Consider the following 24,239-nt stretch of genomic DNA (forward strand, 5'->3'; position numbering starts at 1 on the left):
GAACCCCTGACTATAGGGTCGTTACACATCTTAGGTCTAGTCCAATGTATCATTCTACCAATGAATACATTTATGTCTCTACTCGTGGAGTCAACTGCTCCCATAGCCAAGACTAGTCATCTCCCCAATTGGAATTGTAGACGACATAATAATCCTTCTCAGTATTTGAATCAAATGCTCACTTTGATTCTTTTATGGGATTAGGGACTTATCTAGACTATCTATTGAAGTAGGTTATCTTTCTCACAATGTAAATGTTTTTTACAATGCCACTTATCTTTAATTTGAAGTCTAGACAATCAATGAGCTAATATTTGCTTGTCATAATTTCACTAAGCATGCAATGTATAAACGACATAAATACAAAAAAAATAATAGTGAAATGTGAAATTAACTTTATTTATTTATTCATCGTTAAAATAAATAAATAACAGTTACATGTTTACTAAAATATGGGCACATTTCTCAACATGATGGATCAATGAGCATTATTGTGGCACTTAAAGTGCAATTAAATTTGAATCCGATAAGCATGCATTGTGTACAAGTTGTGATGTAAATTGATGAATATGAACAAAGATGATATGCATTAAATCAGTAATTAAAAATGTGTAATTGTGGATATTTTGGCATTGTGATCTCTTGAAACCATTGAATATAGTTGGCATGCCATAGGATTGTAAGTATTCATCTATATGTATTGTTTTTTTAGGCATTGAGGCCTTGGGACAGGTTGGAGAGATGAGGGAATGTGAGCTAAGCTCCATTCAACGGGACATGTTTGGTGTGTTAGAGAGTGTTAGTTTTATGCTTCACTTTTAGGGATATGTTCAACTCAACAAGTCATTAGGTGTGTTGGAGATCCATGTATCTGATGTGTGGTGATAGAGCCCACTTTTATGTTTCATAGCCTCAAGTGCCAAATTATCGTTTAAATGTGATCTTATTTATTATGATAATATGATGTGAGATGCATGCATAAACATGTGAATAATAAGCTAAATGAGTCGATTTAAGTTTCACAAAAATGTTAGTATGTTCTTATAGTAAATTGCATATATAATTGTAGTTTGGGTCATTTTAATTTAACTTATGAATGCATGTGAATATATAAGCTCGACCTGTGAGTTATTAAAGCATGTATATGATATTTAGTCTTGATGAATTACTGTAAAATGAAATATTTGTATATAAGATGAGTGTAGTTGTACGTGAGAGTGTATGTTAGTTTTATGATTTAATGAAGCGTGAATATGTTATTGTGACTTGTTTAGAATATGTGTAACAGCCCGATTTTGGGCCTAGTCGGAATAGTGGTTTCGAAACCACTATATTGAAGCTGGAGAACTCATTTTAATATTATTTTATGTGTGACGGCATGATTATAAAGGTGCATGAAAATTTTGTTGAAATAAATTTTAGCGTTTGAGAGCTTAATTGCAAAAAATGACTAAATCGCATAAAGGGTAAAAGTTCAATTTCACTTGATAGACATACCAAATAGCTAGAGAGCCAAAAGTTAAAGTCTTTAAAGGGCAAATAGACCCTTATAATACGGCATGGCCGGCCATAGCGACAAAGAATTAGGTTAGTCAATGTTAGGTAAAAATTTGGTGACTTGTTTGACTAAAAAAGAAATAAAATAAACAAAAGATGATATCACCCATTTCACCTCTTCTTCTTCACTAAAATTCTCAGCAAAAATAAGGATTTTAAAGCCTTGAAATTTTAGCCAAGCCAGCCTCTTGCAAGTAAGTCAATTTGAGGGCTATTCTTGATAATTTTTGTACTTTTGGGACCCCTAAAGCTTAATCTAGCTATTGAGGGGACTATTTTGTGAAATGGTTGATAGTCTAGAGACTTACCATGAAAGGATTTGTATGTTTTCTGAGTTTTTATGGAAGAAAATGAGTCTTGGTTGTTGAATGAACAACTTTTGTAAAAGGACTTCTCATTAAAACCCTGATAGGACTATTTTGTAAAGTTTGTAAAATAGATAGTAATGTTGTGAAATATTGAGAATTTTGGGTGGTCATTAGAGAAATAAATGGTCGGTTAGGCTTGGATAATAAGGAAATTCGATAAAAATTGATTTTCGGGCCTAGGGGTAAAATTGTAATTTTTGCAAAGTTTAAGGGCAAAACGGTCACTTTACCAAAGTATGAGTCTTAAGTTGAATTGAATGATTTGTGTATTAAATAAGCTAATTTTTGAAATTTTAGATCAAAAGAAACATTATTCGGGTCTTGATCGAGGGAAGAATAAAATTTACAAGGATTAAGCTCATTCCCATCATTTTGTGCCGAGGTAAGTACATATGTAAATAATGTGTCATTGTAGCTTACTTTTAAATATTTTATTTTTACCATGTGTCATAATCTACTCGATACCATGAAAGTATAAATAATGTGATATAAGAGTAACCTACATTATGAACAAGTACGACAGAATCAAGTTAGATACGAGATCCCGTCAAACCTCAAAAATAGTATAGGATACAAAAGGTATGTAACGCCCCAAAAATCCTGAAATCCTGAACTTTCTTTTTTTCAGTTTCGATAAAAATTGTGCTTAACATTCCTAGTCAAGTGTTAATTATGTGATAGTAGGTCTTGGTTAAGGTTTGAGTTCGAACTTAGGGGTGAAGGAAATTATGGTTTAATTATTAAAAAAACCTTATTTGCAAGTAGGTTTGCTTTTAAATAAATGAAGGAAGAATTGGACACAAGAAAGCCTTGTGGTGGAGTGGCAAGTGGCGTCACATGCATGATAAGGAGTCTGGGGTTCGAATCCCTCATTGCACAAAAGAAGGATTTATTTTTGCTTAAGGGGTGGACAGTGGTGGCATTGGATATGAACACTATAGGGAGTGATAGGAGGAGAAATTTGAGAAGGGGATTAGGGAGTTATCAAGGAGAAAAATTAAGAGATGAGGAGTGAAGAAGAGGTGGAGCCGAATTGGGAATTTGGGCATTGGAATTTCGGCCATAAAGGCTACATATAGGTGTCGAATGTGAGGTTGCTAGGCTAATGCCAAATTCTCCCTCACCTTGTTGCCAGAAAGCACATTTTTTCTCTAAAGATCTAAAAGCCGAAAATCCCTTGTTCTTCCTTCTTTTTCTTTGTGTCGATTCTCCATTCTTCCTTACTCAAAGTTTTCTTTTTGATTCACCTCTGGTTTTAAATGATTTCTACTTTTCTTTGTGCCGAATAATCTTTTTCACCATACAAATCTCAAGAGCCGAATATTCTCTGTCCCGCCACTACTCTTTCTACTTCAACCGATTCTAGTATAAGTGTTTTGCTCTCTCAATCGTTTTTGCTAGTATAGATCATTTTGTCTCTCACTTCTTCTAATCAGTTGTAGTAGGATTAGTATCGAATCCCAATCGTTTGGATCTCTGCCGATTTGCTCCTTAGGGGTGAGATATTGGTAAGTGTTCTTCACTTCGGTAAAGGTTGGCCGAATAGGATTTAGTAGAAAAGGGTGACATATGCTGGATACAAGTCACCCAATATGTTTTTAACGATAAAGGTTAATGCAGATGTGGGAAGTACTCGTGGTTAGTGATCAAGGAAAAGCTATTAAGGCTTGGCGTTTTAGGTAAGGTTAAGGTGAGATTTTGACTTTTGGTAAAGTATTCGATAAGTATATGTGAGTAATCATTGAGTGATATCGATTGTAGGTTCGTGGTAAGAGGGATCACAACATGCTTTATTACCAGGTGTGTACATACACTGCACACACACAAGTAGATCGGGAAATACTGAAAAGTCAAAATGTCGAAAAGTCGAAAGTTTGGCTATGGTAGTCTTGCGAGTGCACGAACACTCGTAAGGGGGAACTGATAGGTTATCTGAGGCCCCATGGGTGATTTCATGGACTTGGGTTGTATTTTGGCCAACCGGGCCAGAATGGGCTAAGTGGGCCCGATGGGCTGTTGGGCTCATAATAGGCAAAATTGGCAACTTGATGTTAAGTGATGGAAATTATATGAAAGCATGAATATGAATGTGGTTTTGGCATAATGGGCCATATGAATGTGATTTGGGCCTAATGGGCCATACGAATGTGATTTGAGACTAATGGGCCATATGAATGAGATTGGGCCCAGTGGGCCATATGCATATATGTAGATTGTTTGGGCTTTGTAAGGGGTTTTGGGCCTAGTATCTAATAACTGTTTAATTGGCATAGAACTTAAATAATTAATTAATTGCGACCGTGGACGAGTCATAAGGTTAAGGTGTGGCAATAGGTATATGCATGTCTAGGATTGGATCTAGGGAGAGCTTGGTACTTAAGCGGTCTTAATGACTCACCTCCTCTTCTCTGGAATCCTACCTGGTGCATAGTATCTGTTCACTTTAGCCAATGAGGACTTGTTAACGGGCCAAGGTAAGCAACAAACTCATAACAAGAGAAATTACCTAAATGCCCTTAAGGGCGAAAATGACTAAAATACCCCTATGTGTGGAATGTAAGACTTATGAATGTTCATGTATATCTGCTGCATACATACGATATTCTGTTTAGGTTGCATATGGGTTGGAAATTATGGAACGGATAAAGTATATGAGGATCGCATGGTTGCTTGACGACCGTGGATCCACCGATGGTTATTAAGCCCAATAATTGATCAGTAGCTTGCTGCAATGAAGGTAGTACCGTAACCGGGCTACCATTGATGTGTATCGGATGGGTGGGTCGATATTTATATCCTCACATGATGTGTACCAGGGGACGGAGTTGATGTGTAGCGGTTGGATTATTGGGGTGGGTTGCATTGCATTGCATGTATGATTTTATGGTGATTGATGAATGCTTATTACTCGTCGAGGGTTGTACACACTGAGTTTTCGTAAACTCACCCCCTCTTTTATTTTTCTCAGGTGATGCTCAGTAGAAGGTTCGATGTTTGGAGAGACTCGGAGGTGGCCAGCTAGTAAGACGACTTGACTTGTTTTTTTAAAAGAAAGCATATAGTTTCTAGCTTATTAAGTAATTTCAGACGAGAATGTAATAAAGCCTTCCCTTTTATTATTATTTGGATTGTTATCTTTATGCGTTGTAATTGTGAGAAGGTGAACATGGGTTTCCTAAATCAGAGATTATTTTTCTACGTTTCCGCAACTAAATTTTAAAATGGCAGGCTTTCATAAATCATATGTTTTAAACAAGCTTTTGCTTTTGAAAGAGAGTTTTTATAAGCTAATTAAGGTTTCTCATTTTAAGAAGGGTTTTCAATGAAAATAAGATTTTCGCTAAAACACTTCAATGTGATGAGCCAGATTCAGCCATAACGTCCGGGCTGGGTTTGGGGTGTTACAAGGTAAGTCATGAGAAATTGAGTGGTCTGAACTTATGAGTTGAGTCTAAGTTTATGAGACAAGTGAAATATGTAATGTGGGTCTGGGTACTAACTTTATGTGCAAACCTGTGAGTAGCTCAATGAGTGGGCATTACATGATAAAGCTATGGGGCTCGAGTACTAACTTGGTGAAAAGGCTCGTGAGTAGCTCAAATATGCAAGTATTACAAAATAGAGGTAGCTTTGGCTACTTGTATAGTACTTAGGAGCAAACTATCTATGTATTCATTAGTATTTTCGAGTGTTCAAAGGGGTAACTCGATGAATGGGTTGGCGATACTTCCAATGAGGTATGTCAATAGAGAGAATAAACTTGAGTTATTTTACAAGTAACTACAAGTATGTATACTAAACTCTCGAACGAAGACCTTAGTATGTGATGAGATGTAGTAAGTATGTGTAAAAGAAGGAAGAGCAAGATAGTGAGGTTAAAATGATATATCATTTAAATGTGATAAGCCATTGTTTGACGAATGTGTTTTTAATTACACTTATTTGCATATATGTACTTATTAAGCTCACATGCTTACCCTTTTTCCTTTCCATTTCCTTTTAGTGCCACCAAAGTAGTTCGAGGATTGTCGCCTACATCGGAGAAGCTAGTCATACTATCCTTTAAGCTCTTGGTATAAATAGTTTTATCATTTTGATTATGGCATGTATAGGAATATTTGATTTTATTTTTGTGTCACATTGTTTTGGGGCCAAAGGTGTTGGCTTGTTTTAGCATTTGACTCATTTTGTATAAGGCCATGAAAATGGCTAATATTGTAAGTTATTATATGAATGCAAGATAGTCTTTTGTGAATGTGAAATTATTGACATAGTTAAATTTGTGAAATGTATATAGGCCTTACCTATGGTTGTTGGTTGAGAACTCATATTAAATTAGACCTTGATATGTTGATTAGTATTAAATTTTGTTTCAGGGTGGCATAAGGCTTGGTAAATAGCCTTATATTGGCCACACGGCCAGCTCCATGGGCGTGTTGTCTGACCGTGTGTCCACTACACGTAAATTTTACAAGTCAATATGCATGGTAGTAAACACAGGGGTAGAGACACAACCGTTTGTCTCAGCCGTGTGAAGGGCACGGTCTAGCACACGGCCGTGTGCCTCGACCGTGTGCACTTAATTGGATGCTGACGTCAGAAATAGAATGTCAAGGTTCTTAGACACAGGCTAGGACACGGGCGTGTCATGGCCGTGTGAGGGACATGAGTCATAGACACGGGCATGTGCCAGGCCATGTGAAAACCCCTGTAGGTTCGAATTTAGAATTTAATTCACATGGGCGTGGGACACAGGTGTGTTCCTAGGTGCTTAGGTCGTGCGTGCCACATGGGACATCAGCACGACCATGTTCAAGTTCCACACGGGCGTGTTGCCCATCCACACGGGCGTGTACCTTGGTTTAAAGGTCATTTTCCTAGTGTTGATTAAAGGACCCGAATTGGTCCCGAGTGATTTCCAAGAGATGTTTAGGCCTTATAGACCCCTGATAAGAAGTTTTGGAAAAGTTTCAAAAAGTTTTGAATTTAATCAAGTCTTAGTGACTCGTTAATGTTTGGATGCATGTGTTTAAGTTTAATAGCGCCTCGTATTCTGTCCTGGCGTAGGGCACAGGTGTGGGGTGTAACAATATGGTTGTAAACGTGTTGTAGTATGCTCTTGTTTAACCTTTGATGTTATGTATAGTTTTTGGTTATTCTGACATCCACTGAGCTTGTTTAAGTTCACCCACTCTCTCTAACCATTGCAGATATTTAGCATTTGCAATGTGAGGATACCAAGGAAGTGATCCAAGTTAGGCTTTAATATTTGCGTAGGTGGTATTAATATTATTCTTTGAAGAGTGGGAATAAGGTAATGTTGTTAGAGTTTAATCAGTTATTATTATGGTCTTCATGATATTTTATGGGTTTAGTTTTCTAACACTTTTGATGGATGTTATATTTATTTCACTGGTATTGTTTTGGTTTGAATATTTGCTATGTTGAAGTGTGATAAACTGTATGTATGGTCAATGAACGTTGAATAATGTGGTAGATTTGTTGCATAAGTATTGCCATGATGTTTTGGATGTTTTCATAGCTTATTTGCTCTTAGGATTTATAAACTTGGAACTTGTTATGTTGATTCCTTGCTCGGACATGTTTTCGATGACTGAGCCATTGTTATGGTCATTTTGACGATGGTTTGATGAGGTAAATGTCGCATGTTGAGTAGTTGTTAGTTAGAATGGATTATATGCCTTAAATTGTTGAATTTTTGTGGTCTAGAGCAGAGGTTTCGATATTCATGTTTTAAAAACAATACAACTATGATAATTCAATGTGCATGAACTCATTATGGTAATTTGGTATCGGTAAAATAATCCATACTTAAATAAAGGTACTGATAAATTCTAGGATTTGATTTTTAGACGAGAAACAGAATGTTGTTTTGGTATCGATTTTTCAATCAGTGTCAATACCATTTAAAAGAAATATCAATACCTTTGTTTCAATATCGATACATGCATAACTTGTTTTGGAATTTTGCTAAGTGGCTCTAATGCATGTTTAATTGATATCATAAGTTTGTTTAAAGTATGCTAAGCATGTTTTAATGTTGATTGATATATGTTGGACTTAAAATTCGTGTGAATGCTTTATAATAAGAATGATTTAATAATAACATGAAAAATTACTATGAGTTTTATGTGTGACGATGGTGTAGCATCCTGTTACTCAGGCTCGGCGATCGGGTCAGGTATACGGTGTTACAACCTGCACACTATGGGCAATCATTAAAGCCTTTGACCACTTAGGTACACATAAATCTCTATTTTTATGCCCTTTATGTAAAGAAATTTATATAATCTTTACATGGTATGTTTTTCTCCTTTGTTGATTGATTTTTGGTAAAATTATTTTATAAAAAAATTATTATTACTTTAAGGATTCTTTTAAACTAAGGTTCTTTTATTAAATTATAGTATGCATGATATTTGGATGATTAAATTGATGATTAAATTATTGTTATTAAATATGCTTGAAATTTGATTAAAATTATGAGAGAGTATTACTAATCAATTGTCTTTGGTTAAAGGGAAAAGGGAAATTCAATAGGATCTAATTGACTCATTAATTTGTTATTGTTGAATGATTGGATAATACCTTTTAGATTAAATTATAAAGTAAAAATAATTTATTAGAGCATCATAAGATTATATAACTTATATGTAGTATGTTCTTGTGAAAGCATAGTTATTTTAGTACTTGTAATAGTGCTCCTGATAATAACCAAGGTGATGACGATGATGTTAAAGATCTTCAGGTATATTTTATTATGATTTATTCATTATATCATATTTATTATAATTGGATACTAATCATAACAACATGAATAGATAGATTTCAATTTGAAATCCACGTATGTTTGCGATAGTGATCATGAAATAAAAAATCAATGGAGGCATTTAAAAGTCTGTCTTACTAGATTTGTTGCATTCCCCGATGTGAATGCAAACATAAAGAAAATAAAAAATATAATCATGGACCACTAAAAGTGGGAACTTAGTAATAAATAAGAGAACAATGAGAGTTCTCAAGATAATTCTTCAAAGGGTAAAGATAACTTATGTTATCAATGTGATATGAAAGATACAAGAATGTAGTAATGAATTCCATCCTTACAGATAGAAAATATTTATCTTATTAGGTACTGAAATAAACAAATATTATTTTAATATTTGATAGTACAAAATTAGTTGAAAGCTTCAGAAGAGCTAATATATCAATATCTAAAAAGCACAAAATTTGTAATGTTTAATGCATTAGTTTAAAATATATTCATTATAATGGATATCATATTGAGATTGTGAATGAAGAAAATATTATATTTCATATGAATCACTATTGCTATAAATACCTATTTTGAAATGATGAAAAAAAAGGGAGGATTGAGTTATTGATTACTTTTGTTATTAAATTGAATTGGTTGTGGTTATCTTTGTGATCTTCTTTTATCATCATCCACATTAAAGGGTTGAAAGAAAAATATTTGACTGTGAAAGATCTATTTATGAGCAATAGAATATGATAATTCTATCTAAAGCTCGTTATGGTTGAATGCACCTGAAGTTGCAAGTTTTTTTTAAAAAATGTGAGTATAACTCTACAGTATTTAGAATAAGTTTTCAATTAAAATTACGTGGAAAAATATTACTAATGAGAACTTGCAAGAGAGAAAACTCATGTATGAAAAGTCATTGGTTATAGACTTGTTATACACTTGGAAAATAAGATCCACTCTCAAAGTTTGCTATTAATAGACTTTGATTGGATTCAAAGTCTACTACTGGAGTTTAATTTGCTTACTTCTTGATAAAATCGTCAAGATCAACGCTGAAAAAAAGAAGGGTATGCTTTTAAATATTAAATCAACTTGATATATGGCTTAAATATTTGAGATGGTCTTCTTTTTAAGTTTTGATTACATGGGTTATTTATTGTTTTAAGCATCTCATGCATGAAAATGAATATTAACTGATTTATTTATGTTGTTATAGTAGGTTTTATGACTAATAATATATTTGATTAAAACATATCTAATATGCAAATTTGTGTTAATAAACCAATGAATTTTATGGTTATTCTAATTTGATTTAGTTCAAAGAATTGCTAAAGGTAGTAGTTCATACATTTTATATTATTCCATGTGTTAATTATTTAGAGAAATGACATGGTCAATTGTAAATGAACAGTTCTATGAGCATGAATGATTGGATTTTGAATTAAATTTCATGCATATTTATGATGATGGTTATGAAAGAAAAAAATTACTAGTTTTTCATTATATCATATTTTTATGTTTGAGATGTGACTTTTATTTATATATTTAATTTAGGATTTTTTTAATACATGACCTAGTCAATTATTCTTGGTAGTTAATTGATTATACAAAAATCTTGTTAAAAGGGCTTTAAAAGTATTTTGAATTGATCTCATATCTCATTATGGCAAAACAAAATGACAAGTTATTTGTTCCACCAGTTTTGCTCCATTCCCTAAAATGAATGTGCAATTCATAACAATTATGAAAATTTAACTTATTGTAATTATTGACAAATAGATAAGAAGAAGATGGATGATTCAAAATATTGCCAAATGTTCATTCTTAGTACTAAATGTACAATGATTTATATTAATTTATCATTCCTTGAAGCAGATGATATCTATATATCTTATTGGTAAGAAATATGATATATGTTTACATTATTGCCTGAATTACTTTTTGTACATCCCTTGAAGTGAATGTCTACAATAAATATAATAAATTTTATAATAATTTCTTTTTGAATATTTGAATATTTTGGTATATTCCCTGAAGTGAATATTATATATAATTGTTTGGAAATTATATTTTGTTGACTTAGTGACATTATAAACTTCACATTGATTTAGACATTTCTAGTAGTAATTGTCATAATAGTACTTATATGTGGATACAAAGTAAAATGAATGACAATAAAAGTATCAATTTACCACAATTTATATAGACATTATTAGTGCAATTGAAATGCATGTTAAAGTAAACCAGAAGTTTACTGATACAAATGCATTTACTACTTGGCGTGACCAGTTAGACCATCACGGATCATAAATGATGCAAGAATTAATTGAGAATTCATATGACATTCATTAAAGAACCAAAAGATTCTTTAATTTAAAGAATTCTCATTTGTTGTTTGTTCTCAATGAAAATTCATTCTTAGAAGCTCACTAGCTAAAGTTGAGATTTTATGTCTTGCATTTCTTAAATGAATATGAGTCCATTCATCCACCATGTGGATGATTTTGATATTATATGATTTTGGTAGATGCATGTATAAAAATAATCAAGTATCTGTTATCAACTTGTAACCTGTCGTTTGCAAGATTGTTTGTTTAAATAATTAATTTCAGGTCATGCAATTAAAACAATTCATCTTGCTAATATTGATGAATATATATCTTAGTCTTTTATTGATTGAGTTTGAAAAACTTTTGTAAAAGTTTGTTATTTATGTGCATAATGGTTTAGAGAAATTATTAATTGAACGTATCTGGTTAATGTCTAAATCATTACTTTATGAGAACTAAACTTCCTATTTTAACATGAGATTATCTTGATTTACGTGTTGTATGCATCAAGCCAATAAGTTATAAATACTTTCGATTACAATTGGTTTTCAGTCAAGAGCTAAATATTTCTCATCTTTGAATTTTTGTATGTGTGTATATATTCCAATTGCTCCACTATAACGCACAAAGATGAGTTAATCCTCAAAGAAAGTTGGGATTATATATTAATTATGAGTCTCCTTGTATTATTATATGTTTTAAATGTATTGGAGATTCAATTATGACATGATTTGTGAATACTATTTTAATTTGATAATTTTCCTGACACTATGAAGAGAGAAATAATAACTTGTAATTAGTTAGGAGAGAGAGTAATTTGAACCAAAATTTCAACAAAGATAACTCATTACAAGTTCCAAATATGAAAATTCTCATAAAAGAAAATAATAAATCTATATGGTCATATAGTAGAGGTGGGTGCTCTAGAAGACACACAAGACATAATAACTAAAACTCTAGAAGAGATTCAGGTACCTAAAATTGAAGATTAAAATAGTGAAAATAAATAAATCTCGATGCGTTATGTTAATTCGAGAAGATGTGAAACCGATAATAAAAGTGGTCGACAATGGTTTTGCATGCAATACTATTGTTGAAATAATGAAATAAAAGGAGAATTTTGAATAAATCTATTGAGAAATATATATATATGGAATAGATTGTTCAAAATAGAAAGACACAACTCAAGTACAATTAAATTTGTGAAACTTCTGGACCTGTAGTCCAAATATTTAAAGGTATAAAGCTAGTGAGGGTACAAATAAAGTAGTTTTGTAAAAGCAAAATAAAAATATGAAGTTTTTCGCTAAATCTTGGCATTGATTATGAAAAGATATAATATTCTTTTATGGTGAATGCAATAACCTTTAGATATATTATTAAACTGACAGTTCATAAAAGATTTAACTTGCATCTAATGGTTGTTGTTACTACCTTTTATGAATCACTATATAGTAAAGTTTATATTAAAATCCTTGAAGGATTTAGAATGCTAGAAGTATATTGAAATTATCGGGAAATTGTTCATTTATATTAATTGAAATAATTTGAACATGGTAAATTTGACTTGGTAAATAATAGTTGAAGGAGGATTATAAAATGATGCAAAATACCTATTTGTGTTTTTATAGAAAAATCATGAATAAAGTTTGTTATAATTATTGTTGGAACTCTTGAAGAGATCAAAATATATTTCCCCTAAGTTTTTCCTCACTCATAACTTTCAAAAGAATGGTGACATAAATGCTCATTTGAGAAGCTAGTATTCAAAATTGAATACGTAGAATATGAGATATTATGTGATGTTTTTATGAGGGGGAGTAAATACACGCTGTACTCTTTTTTCTTTAACCAATGTTTTTTCCCATTGGGTTTTCCTGGTAAAAGTTTTTAACGAGGTAGCTTGTAATAGAAGATTGTGTACTCTTTTTCCTTCATTAGGTTTTTATCCCACAGGGTTTTTCCTAATAAGGTTTTAACTAGACACATTATCTACCAATAGACAACATCCAAGGAAGAGTGTTATGAATATCTTATTAAATAGATGTCCATTAAGATCAAAATAAGTTTTGATATACGTTAAATTCTAATAGTCATTAGAAGTAGATTTCTACTTCATTTATACTTCTTATACCTATAAATAGAGACTTTGGAGAAGCTTTATAGATATCCCGATTGATCAATAAAAATAAAGTCTCTCTTTGCTCTCGCCTATTCTCTTTGTTCTTTATTCTTTTTCTTTTATTTTATAACAATTTTTATATTTTTTGAAATTTTTTTATAATTATAAATTTTAAAATTTTTAAGAATCAAGACTAAAGTGATGAAATGCATAACCATTGAAAGCTATTATTTTTAGAATTAAAATCAAATTGATAGAATATATAAACATTGAAAACTAAATTTATTATTATACCAATAAAAAATCTTATTAGGATCTCATTAGAAATTTAATGAAAATTTACTTTTTTGAGTGACCAAATAAGTAACACTTTTCACTCTTGAGAGAGCAATGAAATAGTTTATTTATTTAATTTTATCTAAATTATAGTATTTTGAGTAAATTGTATTAGACATCCTTGAACTATAATCTTCATTTTAAATTGTTTCCTGAACTTCGAAACATTCTAATTTCATCTTCAGATTGTCGATGCTATATCAATCCAGTCATTCTATTATTAAAATCATTAAAGAAATACGCCAAATCTTATGTAACTTAATTTAAAATAAAAAATTTAACGGAAAGTAAAATTTTATCATATAAATTTTAAAAGTTAAAATTAAAAATAAAATAAAATTGAAAAAAAAAATAAGATGGAACTATAAGGCTTTTATAAAAGTTTAGAAAACCTCAAAACCAACATTTTTATAAATGCATTTTTTTAAATTTTCTTTTTAAACTATGTTATATAAAATTTAATATTTTATTTAAAAATTAAATTCACAATGTTAGCAATAAAATAGCATTATTAATATAACATTAATAATTTGATAATATAATTAAAATGTTTTAAAGCTTGTAGAGGAATTTAGAATAAAAGTTATAATTTGAGAATGTTGGGTGAAATCACTGTATTATTTTTATTCAAATTCACCCGAATATTAGATAGACAAGATCCCCGAGCCGAGGGGCCATGGCACCAGCACCAGCACAGCCCATCCTGCACAATAGAATAAGAGCCACTGCTAAGTTTATAACCAAAGGTCGTAAAGAATGGCAAACCCTAGGCGAAATTCCTACTCTACCAACCAAAGCGTGGACGGCTCATTTCAGTCTCAGACCCAAAGCTCGTCTTCACTCTCATCTTTGAAGCACTTACTGAAAAAACCCCATGCATTACCTTTTCTTCTATTGTTGCTGCTGTTGCTGACATGGGTTTCACTCAGATTGCAGTATTCTTCTCGTTTTCGGCATCAGCAATTGGGCCAAGATGGTCATGGCGATGACGATTCTAAGGCCAATCTTGTGAGATTCAAATCTGGGCTACCCTCAGCTATTGTCAAGGACAAGCGTGGCTGGCTGCTCGACCCCGTCTCTCTTGCGCTTCAGTTTGGCGTCAGAGGTCAGATGCTAACAATCTTAGGTTGTTCTTTGCATGTCTTCAGCCACCATTTATTTAGATTATAACTTTGTACCCAAATGTTAGGTCACAATTCTTGTGCAAATCACATGGCAACTTTGGGATGCCAAATCAAATGAAAATTTTAGATGGCTTTGTTTGCTCATATGCTCACTTAAACACTAATTTCCTGGAAATAGATGCAGGGATTCTCTTTGTGTATGTTGTTTTATTTCACGCAGAATTCACTAAAATATGGATGCCGTACTCTGTTCCTTTTACTCCAAGTAAATGTGATCTTTGGTCTAACTGTATGAAACCGTGTGTTGGTGTGTGAGCAATTAGCAATGCCCTGGACAAAACATTGATTCTGTATTGCTAAATTCTAGATAGGCTTTAAAGTCCCTTGTTTCCTCATTGTTTGATAATATATATATATTTCTTTTAGGTATGTTTAGTTACTCTCTTAGTAGCATATTTTCTTTCAGGTGGAGCAGTGTCTTGTTCTCAAGTACACATTGGTGAAATTCGACGTGGTGGTATTAGGGGAAATCACAGACACTATTCCTGTAATGAAACATTTGTCATTTGGGGGGCGAAGACAAAATTCAGGGTATTCTCTTTTTTCATGGAACACTATTTTGATTCTTCTTCATATGTCAGAAAGGCAAAAGCCAAAAACATTGATTAAAGAACCAACTGCAGTTTTAACTAGGATATTCTTCCTCCCATTTATTCTTTTTTCTTAACAACATTTCATTTAGGGGTATCTTTTTTCATCTTTCCTCTCTCTCTTTAGTATTTATTCATACCATCTCTATGTCACACTATGCTTGTTTAAGTTCTTTTTTTCGGTCTTAGTGTGATTATATGTTTAGTTTGTATAGAGGATTGTTTTGGATCTAATTTTTTTGGTTTCATCCAACATAAGTCCTCAACTTAAGACAAGGATCTTCCTTAGGCCAGCAATATCCTCATGCCATTGTTTTAAAAGGTGAACTATTAAGCCTTGGGGTTCATGGTTTTCATAGATTAGTCGATCGAATCATCAGATCAAAAAATTATCTTGAGGATGTAAGGCAAGGTTTGAACTGAGAAGGTTAACATGGCTACCAATGCCAAAGTAATCCTTTATATTGCTTTCAACATTTCAATGCAACAAAAGTTTCTTTTCACTTTCCCGTTTCTTGTTACTCCATTATTAATATACAAGATTCGTACTTATCTTTTCAATTTTCTTTTTTTTCTTTTTTGTTTTTGTTGAAGTTGTGTATCTGAATTGTCCTTTAACTGTGAACTTGGTCATCCAACATCACTATATCAAATCCTTAACAATTTTTTTTTTTGGTTCTATTTCTTTCATGTTCCCAATATTTCTTTGGCGTTGTACTTTAAGCTCGTACTAGCATCTTCTTCCTTGTCGTCTTTGTTATATTAAGATCAAGATTAAGAAAATTGAACATCTGTTTTAGGAATGATGATATGAAATCTGGGTTTAAAGTTAATTTTCAGTCTCTTTTCTTTATTCCCATTGTAGCATAGATTTCCCTAGTCTGTTATATGGATCAGAATATTCCTAGACTTAGTTTTTCCATAGTCTGTCAATATCTTGATTCACTCGATTAAGAAATCCAAACAGCTAACATCTTACTATTTGATCATGGTAATAAAATTTCTTTACTTTTTCATCAGAACAGAAATATCGGTATCATGCAGTAGCACAGATGGAAGTGTATGAAAGATGTTCTAGACATAGTTGAGATATGTAATTTCATGTTGCACCTATTGCAGTTGGAAAATAATCAGATGGATGGTAGAGGTTATGCTGAAGTGACAATTGGGGAAGACGAAGTAGTTGTTGCAGCTAGCCCCAGTGGAACAGCCCATGCTCTAGTAAATGTAGACACCTTCCGCAACACATACTTTGTGGGTTGCCAAGATGGTATGGTGAAGTCTAATAGCTCAAATACTGATTTTAACGTCTGGAAAAATCTGACTCTTTTTTGACTCTTTACTTTGTTCCTTAACTTTCAACTGGAATCCATAATTTTTTTCTTTTTCCTTTTCTTCCCGGGGATTCTAAAAATTCTGAAATGGTGTATACCTGTATCTCACCACTTCTGTAGTTCAGTGGTGGCTCTTTGCTCATTGTTTCATTCTTATTTTTATGCAACTTTGGTCCACTTCTGGATGTCTTACAATCAAAATTGAGACGATTTGATGGTTTTTCGGGTTGGGTTAGAGTTGACTATCTTGTTGTTTGTGCAACAGATGCAGAAGTATTTTGGTGGATGCTATCTTCATTTGTTCGATTATTGTTTCTTCCTCCACTTCCATTATTGTTATATATGTAATACTATTAAAGTATTTGATTAAGTTGGTGTCACGATTTAATCGGGTATCTAACTCAATTAGTGAAATTATGAAAGTATTTTTCGTAATTAAAATAATTTATATTATTTGAGAGGATTTTAGTCTTTTTAATTTAAAAATAAAAATAAAAAAATTCCATGTGATTCGATTTGAAAACATTAACTTTACCACTAAATTAAAATTTAATTTTAATGTAATATTTACTTTTTAATTGCACTATTTAAATCTCTGATTATCTAGGTGTTATGAGTTAATTGGTCATCAAATTTAGTTAGGGAAATTATGGAAATATTATTTCGTAATTAAATTATATATATTATTTGATGGTATTTTAATCTTTTTATTTTAACAAAAATCAATAAAAATAAAAATATTCATATGATAAGATTTGAATCCACATGAAATGAAGTGATAAAATGTTGAATTTATTACATAATCAAAGTTTCATTTTAATGTTTTTTATACATTTTTACTTTAGTTTGTATAATTTATTATCTTCATCAGTTGTATATTTATACTTACTATTATTTAAATTCTTAATTGTTTCGGTATTACAAGTTAATTAGGTACCATTAAGGGTATTTTAGTCTTTATTTTAACAAAAATCAATGAAAATAAAAATTTGCCTATGATGAGATTTGAACTCACATAATTAGATTGAAAAAAACCTTAAATTTGTCATACAAGTTTTATACATTTTTATTTTAATATGTATAATATATTATCTCCATAGTTGTCTTTATACTATTAATATAACTTGATGTCTCGAATCAACTAAACACCAATTCGATTAAAGAAAATTACAAAAAGTGTCCTTTTGTACTTAAAATAAGTTATATTATTCAAGACTACTTTAGTCTTTTTAACTTTAAAACGAACAATAAAAAAGTATACAAATAATGAGATTTAAACCCATGCTAATTACATTTAGAAAATCTTAAATTAACCACTGAATCAAATTTTTATTTTAATTTATTTATACATTTTAATATTATTATGTACACTTTATTACCTCTATAAATTGTATACATTTTACTTTCATTATTTATTATATGTTATTTTAAACACATATTTGTTTTTTGAATAGTGGTTTCCATACACATACATATGTAATAGAATTTCTATATTAAATAATGTTGCTAATTGAATTGGTATTACAAATTAACTCAATGACAACACCATGATAAATAATTGCAGTTCATTTAGTATCGTTAATATGATGTATTTATGTGTTTAAATTTTGTTTTACTCGTAATTTAATCTATTTTTTTAATATTATACATATTTCATGTGTTAGTAGTTTCTTACATCAAGTGTGTTGCACGTTTATTTACATGTTTACTTTATTTTTTTTTATAAAAATGTAAGTCTTCTTTAATAATCCATCAAAAATTTTAAATCAATTAAAAATTAATATTTTCAGTGATTTATTTTTTAATAATATATAATAATAAAAACAAACGAATTGAAAAATCATTTAAAAACTGGAAAAAGATGGGACAAAGTGTCTATAATAGGAAGAGGGGAATAGAGTTAGAGAAAAGAAAATCACAAATCTCCTGGTAGAAAAAGGAAAACAATATGAAAAAAGAAAGAGAAAGAGGAAGAAAGGAATGCGACAATCAAGAATCAAGAAATGAGATTTTGCTTAAAATAGGTAAAATTGTAGGGAAGCCTTGTATGTACGTACAGATTCTATTTTAACTCTTTTACTTAAAAAATAGATAAAATAAATTTTATATATTATGAAAATATGTAAATTAATCCTTTCGGTTAAAAACTCATTCATATTTTTTATTAATTGATTTTTTTTTTGTGAATTTGCTTTTAACTAATTATTTGGGTTTTTATAATGGTGACATGTGTATGTATTTCAAAATTTCAAATACTCATTTAGCCATATACCCTTTATAATCGACAGCTATGTTCCCAAATGTAAAAATTAAAACATTTTCATTACAAAAATCATCTTCATTGCATATGAGAAAATTTATTATGTTCATCAACAGGGTAAGAACACAATTCTTTCAAAGAAACTTTTACCTTCCTTGGCATGTCAGTCCATGGTCTAAGTATTTTAGTTAGCTAATGGGTTTTTTTTTATGTACAAAAAAAGTGTTTTCTTTGACACTTCAGTTAGCTTGATAATGTGTAAGACTATACGTGATTATCAATAAAAAATAATAAATATAATTTAATATGAATATAGAGTCTAATTCAACAATTTATTTGTTGTCTATTCGATGTGATGATAAAATCAAAGAGAGAAATTATCACAATAATGAGTAATTAATTAATATTAAATTTGTTATTATCATATAATAGTTAGTACCTAGTTTGTATATTCGTTGTGTATATCAATCTAAAATAACATTTAATCGTTTTGTAATTTTTATAATGAAATTAATATATATATTTGTTTTAAAAAATGTTAAAACAAAAGGTAAGTTTTTTATTTAAATAAAGTATAAAACTACTTAAAGTTAATATAAATATAATTATTTTTATATAGACTTTTGTATTTAAAATATTTTTATTGAAAACATATTTATAATCACAGGTTTAGAGAAAATAATTATTCATGGATTATTTTAAAAAAAATACAAATACATGGATTTATTAATAAAATAATCAATTTTTACACTTTGAGAATCCAAAATAACATTTTAAATACATCATCAAACACTTTGGTTTAGGTTATATTTTATGTACAATGTTGCATTGAAGTATCTATAAAAAATAGAATGTAGATAATGACAATATATCGCAAAGAAAAGATAAATAAAAATAAAGAACATACAGATTTTTACGTGAAAACCCTTTCGAGAAAAATACACGGGTAGATGAGAAGAAAATTCACTATGTCGAATTCGAATGATTATAAGAGGAGTAGACTAGGTCTATTTATAGGCTTGTGAAACCATATTCTAATAGAAGTATAGTAAGATTAAAACACTTTATTCTAATCAATATCAAGTAAATGGAGTTTAATAAGGTTTAAAAAACCTTATTCTAAAATAAAATAAAATAAAAGAAGTGTAGTTCTATATGGATTTTACTTTTATTTTATTTTACCACTGTATTTTATTTAAGTAAGGATTCGGATCACTTAATTCTAACAATTTCCACCTTGACACGAATTCTCAATGAATAACTTCTTCATCGTGAACTCTCAACGAACAAGTTCTCCACCTCTTCCATAGAACCTCTTAAGGGAACTTCAACAATGAACACCAACGAAGTCTAAGAAATGCTTAAACTTGGTTATAGGAAGTGACTTAGTCATCATATCTGCAGCATTTTCATGAGTACTATGCTCACAACTATATCACCACGAGTAATAATATCATGAACAAAATGATAACGAACATCAATGTGTTTTGTTCTCTCATGAAACATTTGATCTTTTGTAAGGAATATGGCACTCTAACTGTCACAAAATACTATACTGATTTGAAGGTCTTTATTGAGTTCGCTAAAGAGTCCCTTCAACCAAAAAGCTTCTTTACAAGCCTCAATAATCGCCATGTACTCAGCTTCAGTGGTAGACAAAGCGATTGTAGTTTGCAAAGTGGCTTTCCAACTGATTGCATAACCTCCGATTGTAAAGACATAACCTGTGAGAGATCTTCTTCTATCAAGGTCTCCAGCAAAATCAACACCAACATACCCAATGACTCCATGTCTAGTTCTTTCAAACTGTAAACAAACATCATTAGTACCTCGTAAGTATCATAAAATCCACTTAACTGCTTTCCAATGTTCTTTACCAGGATTCGCCATGTATTTGCTAACTGCACTGACTACATATGATAAATCTAGACGTGAACAAACCATAGCATACATGAGAGATCTGACTGCACTAAAGTATGGAACATGTGATATGTACTCAATCTCATCATCTGATTATAGAGATAAAGCCGATGAAAGTCTGAAATGGGCTACTAAAGGAGTACTAACAAGCTTAGCACTTTGCATATTTAACCTGCAAATAACTTTCTTAATGTACCCCTTCCGACTTAGGTACAATTTACTTGCTTTTTTATCTCTGAGAATCTTCATACCAAGTATCTTCTTTATTGGTCCCAAATCTTTCATCTCAAATTCTTCACTTAGTTGGGGTTTGACCTTTCGTATCTCTCCTTTATTTTTCGCTGCTATCAACATGTCATCAACATAAAGGAGTAGATACACAAAAGAACAATCACTATTTTTCTTAAATTAAACACAACTGTCAAAGCTACTTCTTTTAAAATAATGAGAAGTCATAAAGGAATCAAACTTCTTGTACCACACTGACTTGGTGACTGTTTCAAACTGTAAAGGGACTTTTTCAACAAGCAAATATAGTCCTCTTTTTCTAAGATTGTAAAACCCTCTGGTTGTTGCATGTAAATATCCTCCTTAAGTTCTTCATGCAAAAATGTAGTTTTTGCATCTAATTGCTCAAGCTTTAAATCATGCATAGCCATAATACCAAGCAAAGCTCGAATAGAACTATGCTTCACAACTGGGGAGAACAAATCTGTGAAGTCTACTCTTGGAATTTGACTGTAACCCTTTGCAACAAGTCTTGCTTTATATCTGAATTCTTCAACTCCTAGAGTCCCTTCTTTCTTTTTAAACACCCATTTACAACAAACAACCTTTTTACCTTTAGGAAGTTTCACAAGATCCCATGTTCTGCTTTTATAGAGTGATTTCATCTCCTCTTGCATAGCAAACATCCACTTTTCTAAGTCTTCATAGCTAACTGCCTCGGAATAATTAGATGGTTCTTGGTTTGCATCTACAACTTTAGCCACATTTAAAGCATAAGCATCTAGATCATCCTCGGCATACTTCTTTGGAGGTTTAATTTCTCTTCTAGTTCTGCTTTTGGTGATAGAGTATTGTGGTGAAAAAGCAATTCTATTCTTAATTTTTGTACTGGCTTGAGGAGTCGACTCTATTGTAGATTCTGGATTAACCTGATGCTCTACCTAATTTTGATTTTCTTTATTGGAAGAGTCTTTAAGAGATAAGTTAGGTAGCATAGTAGTTTCATCAAAAACAACATCTCTACTAATTACAACTTTTCTATTTTCAGGACACCATAACTTATACCGTTTTACACCAGCTTTATAACCAAGAAAAAACACATTTAATTGATCTTGGTTCCAATTTTTCATTATCAACATGAGCATAAGCAATACACCCAAAGATCTTGTAATGACCCCTAACCCCATACCGTCGTTGGAACAGGGTTATGAGACATTACCAATCAGTACAGTACAATACAGACATTAATTAAATATAAACGTTCAGACTCATCATAATTTTAAGATAATGTCCTTTTAATAGGCCCTCGCGTCCAATATAAACAGTAAAATCAATTCAGGACTAAATGAGAATTACTATGAATTTTTCTTTCAAATTTCAAATTCATACTATATACTGTTGCCAATCATAATTTACTTATTTTATCAATACTTTCACAACCTAAATGACTCTCATAAAACATCCTAGGTACATGCCATTACCAATACTTAACATGCTTTACCTCATCGAATTCGGGATCGGCCTGGGATGCTGATTCAATGATCTAGCCTTAACTTAACCTGCACACGGAAACAAACCGTACGCTGAGTATACACTCAGTGGTATTTCTATAATCTGAACACTTAAACAATTATAAAACATATTAATTTATATATATTGAACTATTCAAACTCAATGAGTATTCAAACATTCACTTTCCAACCAATGTTTTGGTCTACTTTAAATTCAAAATCATTTATTATTTTTCAATAGCAATTAATCAATCAGTAATATTCATTAACGATCAGTCAATCAGAACAATAATTTATTTAGTAATAGTCAGTTATTCAGTATCAATCAATTGATCGGTTATCCAGTAACAGTCAATTATTCAGTGAAAATCAAATATACAGTAACAATTAAATTATTCAGTAACAGTCGATCTTTCCAGTTCCTTTATTTACCCCTATTAACATGACTCGAACCTAGACGAATACACGGATCCAACCAACACACCAGTACGGCACATAGTGCCTCATCGGCCGAAGCCGGAATAGTAATAGTAACAGTAACAGTACGGTACATAGAGTACCTCATCGGAACAAATCCGGAACAGTAACAGTAACGGTAACAGTAACAATATCCGACACACAAAGTGCCGAATCGGTAACAGTAACGATAACAGTAACAGTAGTCGGCACGTAAGTGCCTGATCAGTAAGCCGGCAAAAACCCGTACTCTTCCATATCTTATGGCATGCCAACTATATCCGACTAGCCCGACTAGTTAATAGAGTTTTTAATTCACTTTCTAGTTTTCAATTAATTCATATTTTAATTAATTAACTATATTTTTTTCAATTCAATATAATTCCATTCACTTTTCACTAATAAATATTCAATTTCACAATAATCACAATTTTCTATCAATTTCATCACACTTCCAACTACATATATTTTCCAATATAACAAATATTTATTATTCAATTTCCACATCAATATTCATTTCAATTCAAACATTCACATATATTCATAAATTAATTCAATATAATCAAATATTCAATCCAATTCAAATAATCATCTCAAAACACCTACTACATATATATATTAAATAATAAATCCAACAATTTAAGTATTAAGTTCAGATTATAGAAATACAAACCGTATTTTCTCGAGCTAAATCCCGTTGTCTTTGCCATTTTTCCTTTCTTAGCCGAGATTTCCCAAGACAACGTTAGCTATGAGAATTAAAACAATTCATCTTCGTTAATTCACTACTAATTTACATCTAATTAATACAATTTCTATTAAATTTCTACTTTAATTTCAATTTAATCTTAACTAAATTCACTTACTTTTTCTATCTTAATTCATACTTCATTTCTATTCAAATTTTGTTCAAACTCATACTTAACTATTAATTTTCCAGCATATTTTCTTAATTTCTAAATTCTATCAATTTGGTCCCTACAACATAAAATTTATGAATTACTTTACAATTCAATCCTTATTTCATTTCTAACTTGAATTTCTATCAATTTAACCCTTATTTCATCATTTTACTCAACATGAACATTATCTAGAAATCTAATAAGTTTCAAAATATCAACTTAATTTCATCAAAACTTTGTTCTAAAGCTTCTAAAACATCAAAATTAAGTAAAAAGGGCTAAATTGACATACCTATTTAAACTTCAAGCTTCAAACCTTCAATTTTCCCTTTCTTCTTTCTTTTCTCCTTTCTT

At 30.9% G+C, this 24,239-nt stretch overlaps 1 protein-coding gene across 3 annotated transcripts; it reads left to right on the plus strand.

Moving 5' to 3' along the window:
- The first annotated feature begins 14,114 nt into the window (after positions 1-14,114).
- On the plus strand, positions 14,115-16,828 carry LOC107894979 (uncharacterized). Of its 3 annotated transcripts, none has more exons than XM_016820137.2 (3): positions 14,115-14,605; positions 15,091-15,215; positions 16,394-16,828. In XM_016820137.2, exons 1-3 carry the CDS (start codon positions 14,257-14,259, stop codon positions 16,607-16,609), a joined length of 690 nt encoding a protein of 229 aa, XP_016675626.1. In that variant the 5' UTR covers positions 14,115-14,256; the 3' UTR covers positions 16,610-16,828. The 3 variants fall into 3 exon arrangements, with proteins under 3 accessions (XP_016675626.1, XP_016675627.1, XP_016675624.2); XM_016820138.2 differs by having other exon boundaries at positions 14,149-14,626; positions 16,300-16,828; XM_016820135.2 differs by having other exon boundaries at positions 14,155-14,626.
- Positions 16,829-24,239: the final 7,411 nt, after the last annotated feature.

The sequence above is a fragment of the Gossypium hirsutum genome, chromosome A13, assembly GCF_007990345.1.
Source record: "Gossypium hirsutum isolate 1008001.06 chromosome A13, Gossypium_hirsutum_v2.1, whole genome shotgun sequence".
In the NCBI taxonomy this organism is placed as follows: Eukaryota; Viridiplantae; Streptophyta; class Magnoliopsida; order Malvales; family Malvaceae; genus Gossypium; species Gossypium hirsutum.

What these genes read in the sequence shown, in the direction of transcription:
- LOC107894979 (XM_016820135.2), top strand. Translation starts at nt 14,257, where the DNA reads ATGGCAAACCCTAGGCGAAATTCCTACTCTACCAACCAAAGCGTGGAC. An exon ending in TCAGATGCTAACAATCTTAG is followed by an intron (nt 14,627 to 15,090) that starts GTTGTTCTTTGC and finishes ATTTTCTTTCAG; the next exon opens with GTGGAGCAGTGTCTTGTTCT. An exon ending in GGGCGAAGACAAAATTCAGG is followed by an intron (nt 15,216 to 16,393) that starts GTATTCTCTTTT and finishes CACCTATTGCAG; the next exon opens with TTGGAAAATAATCAGATGGA.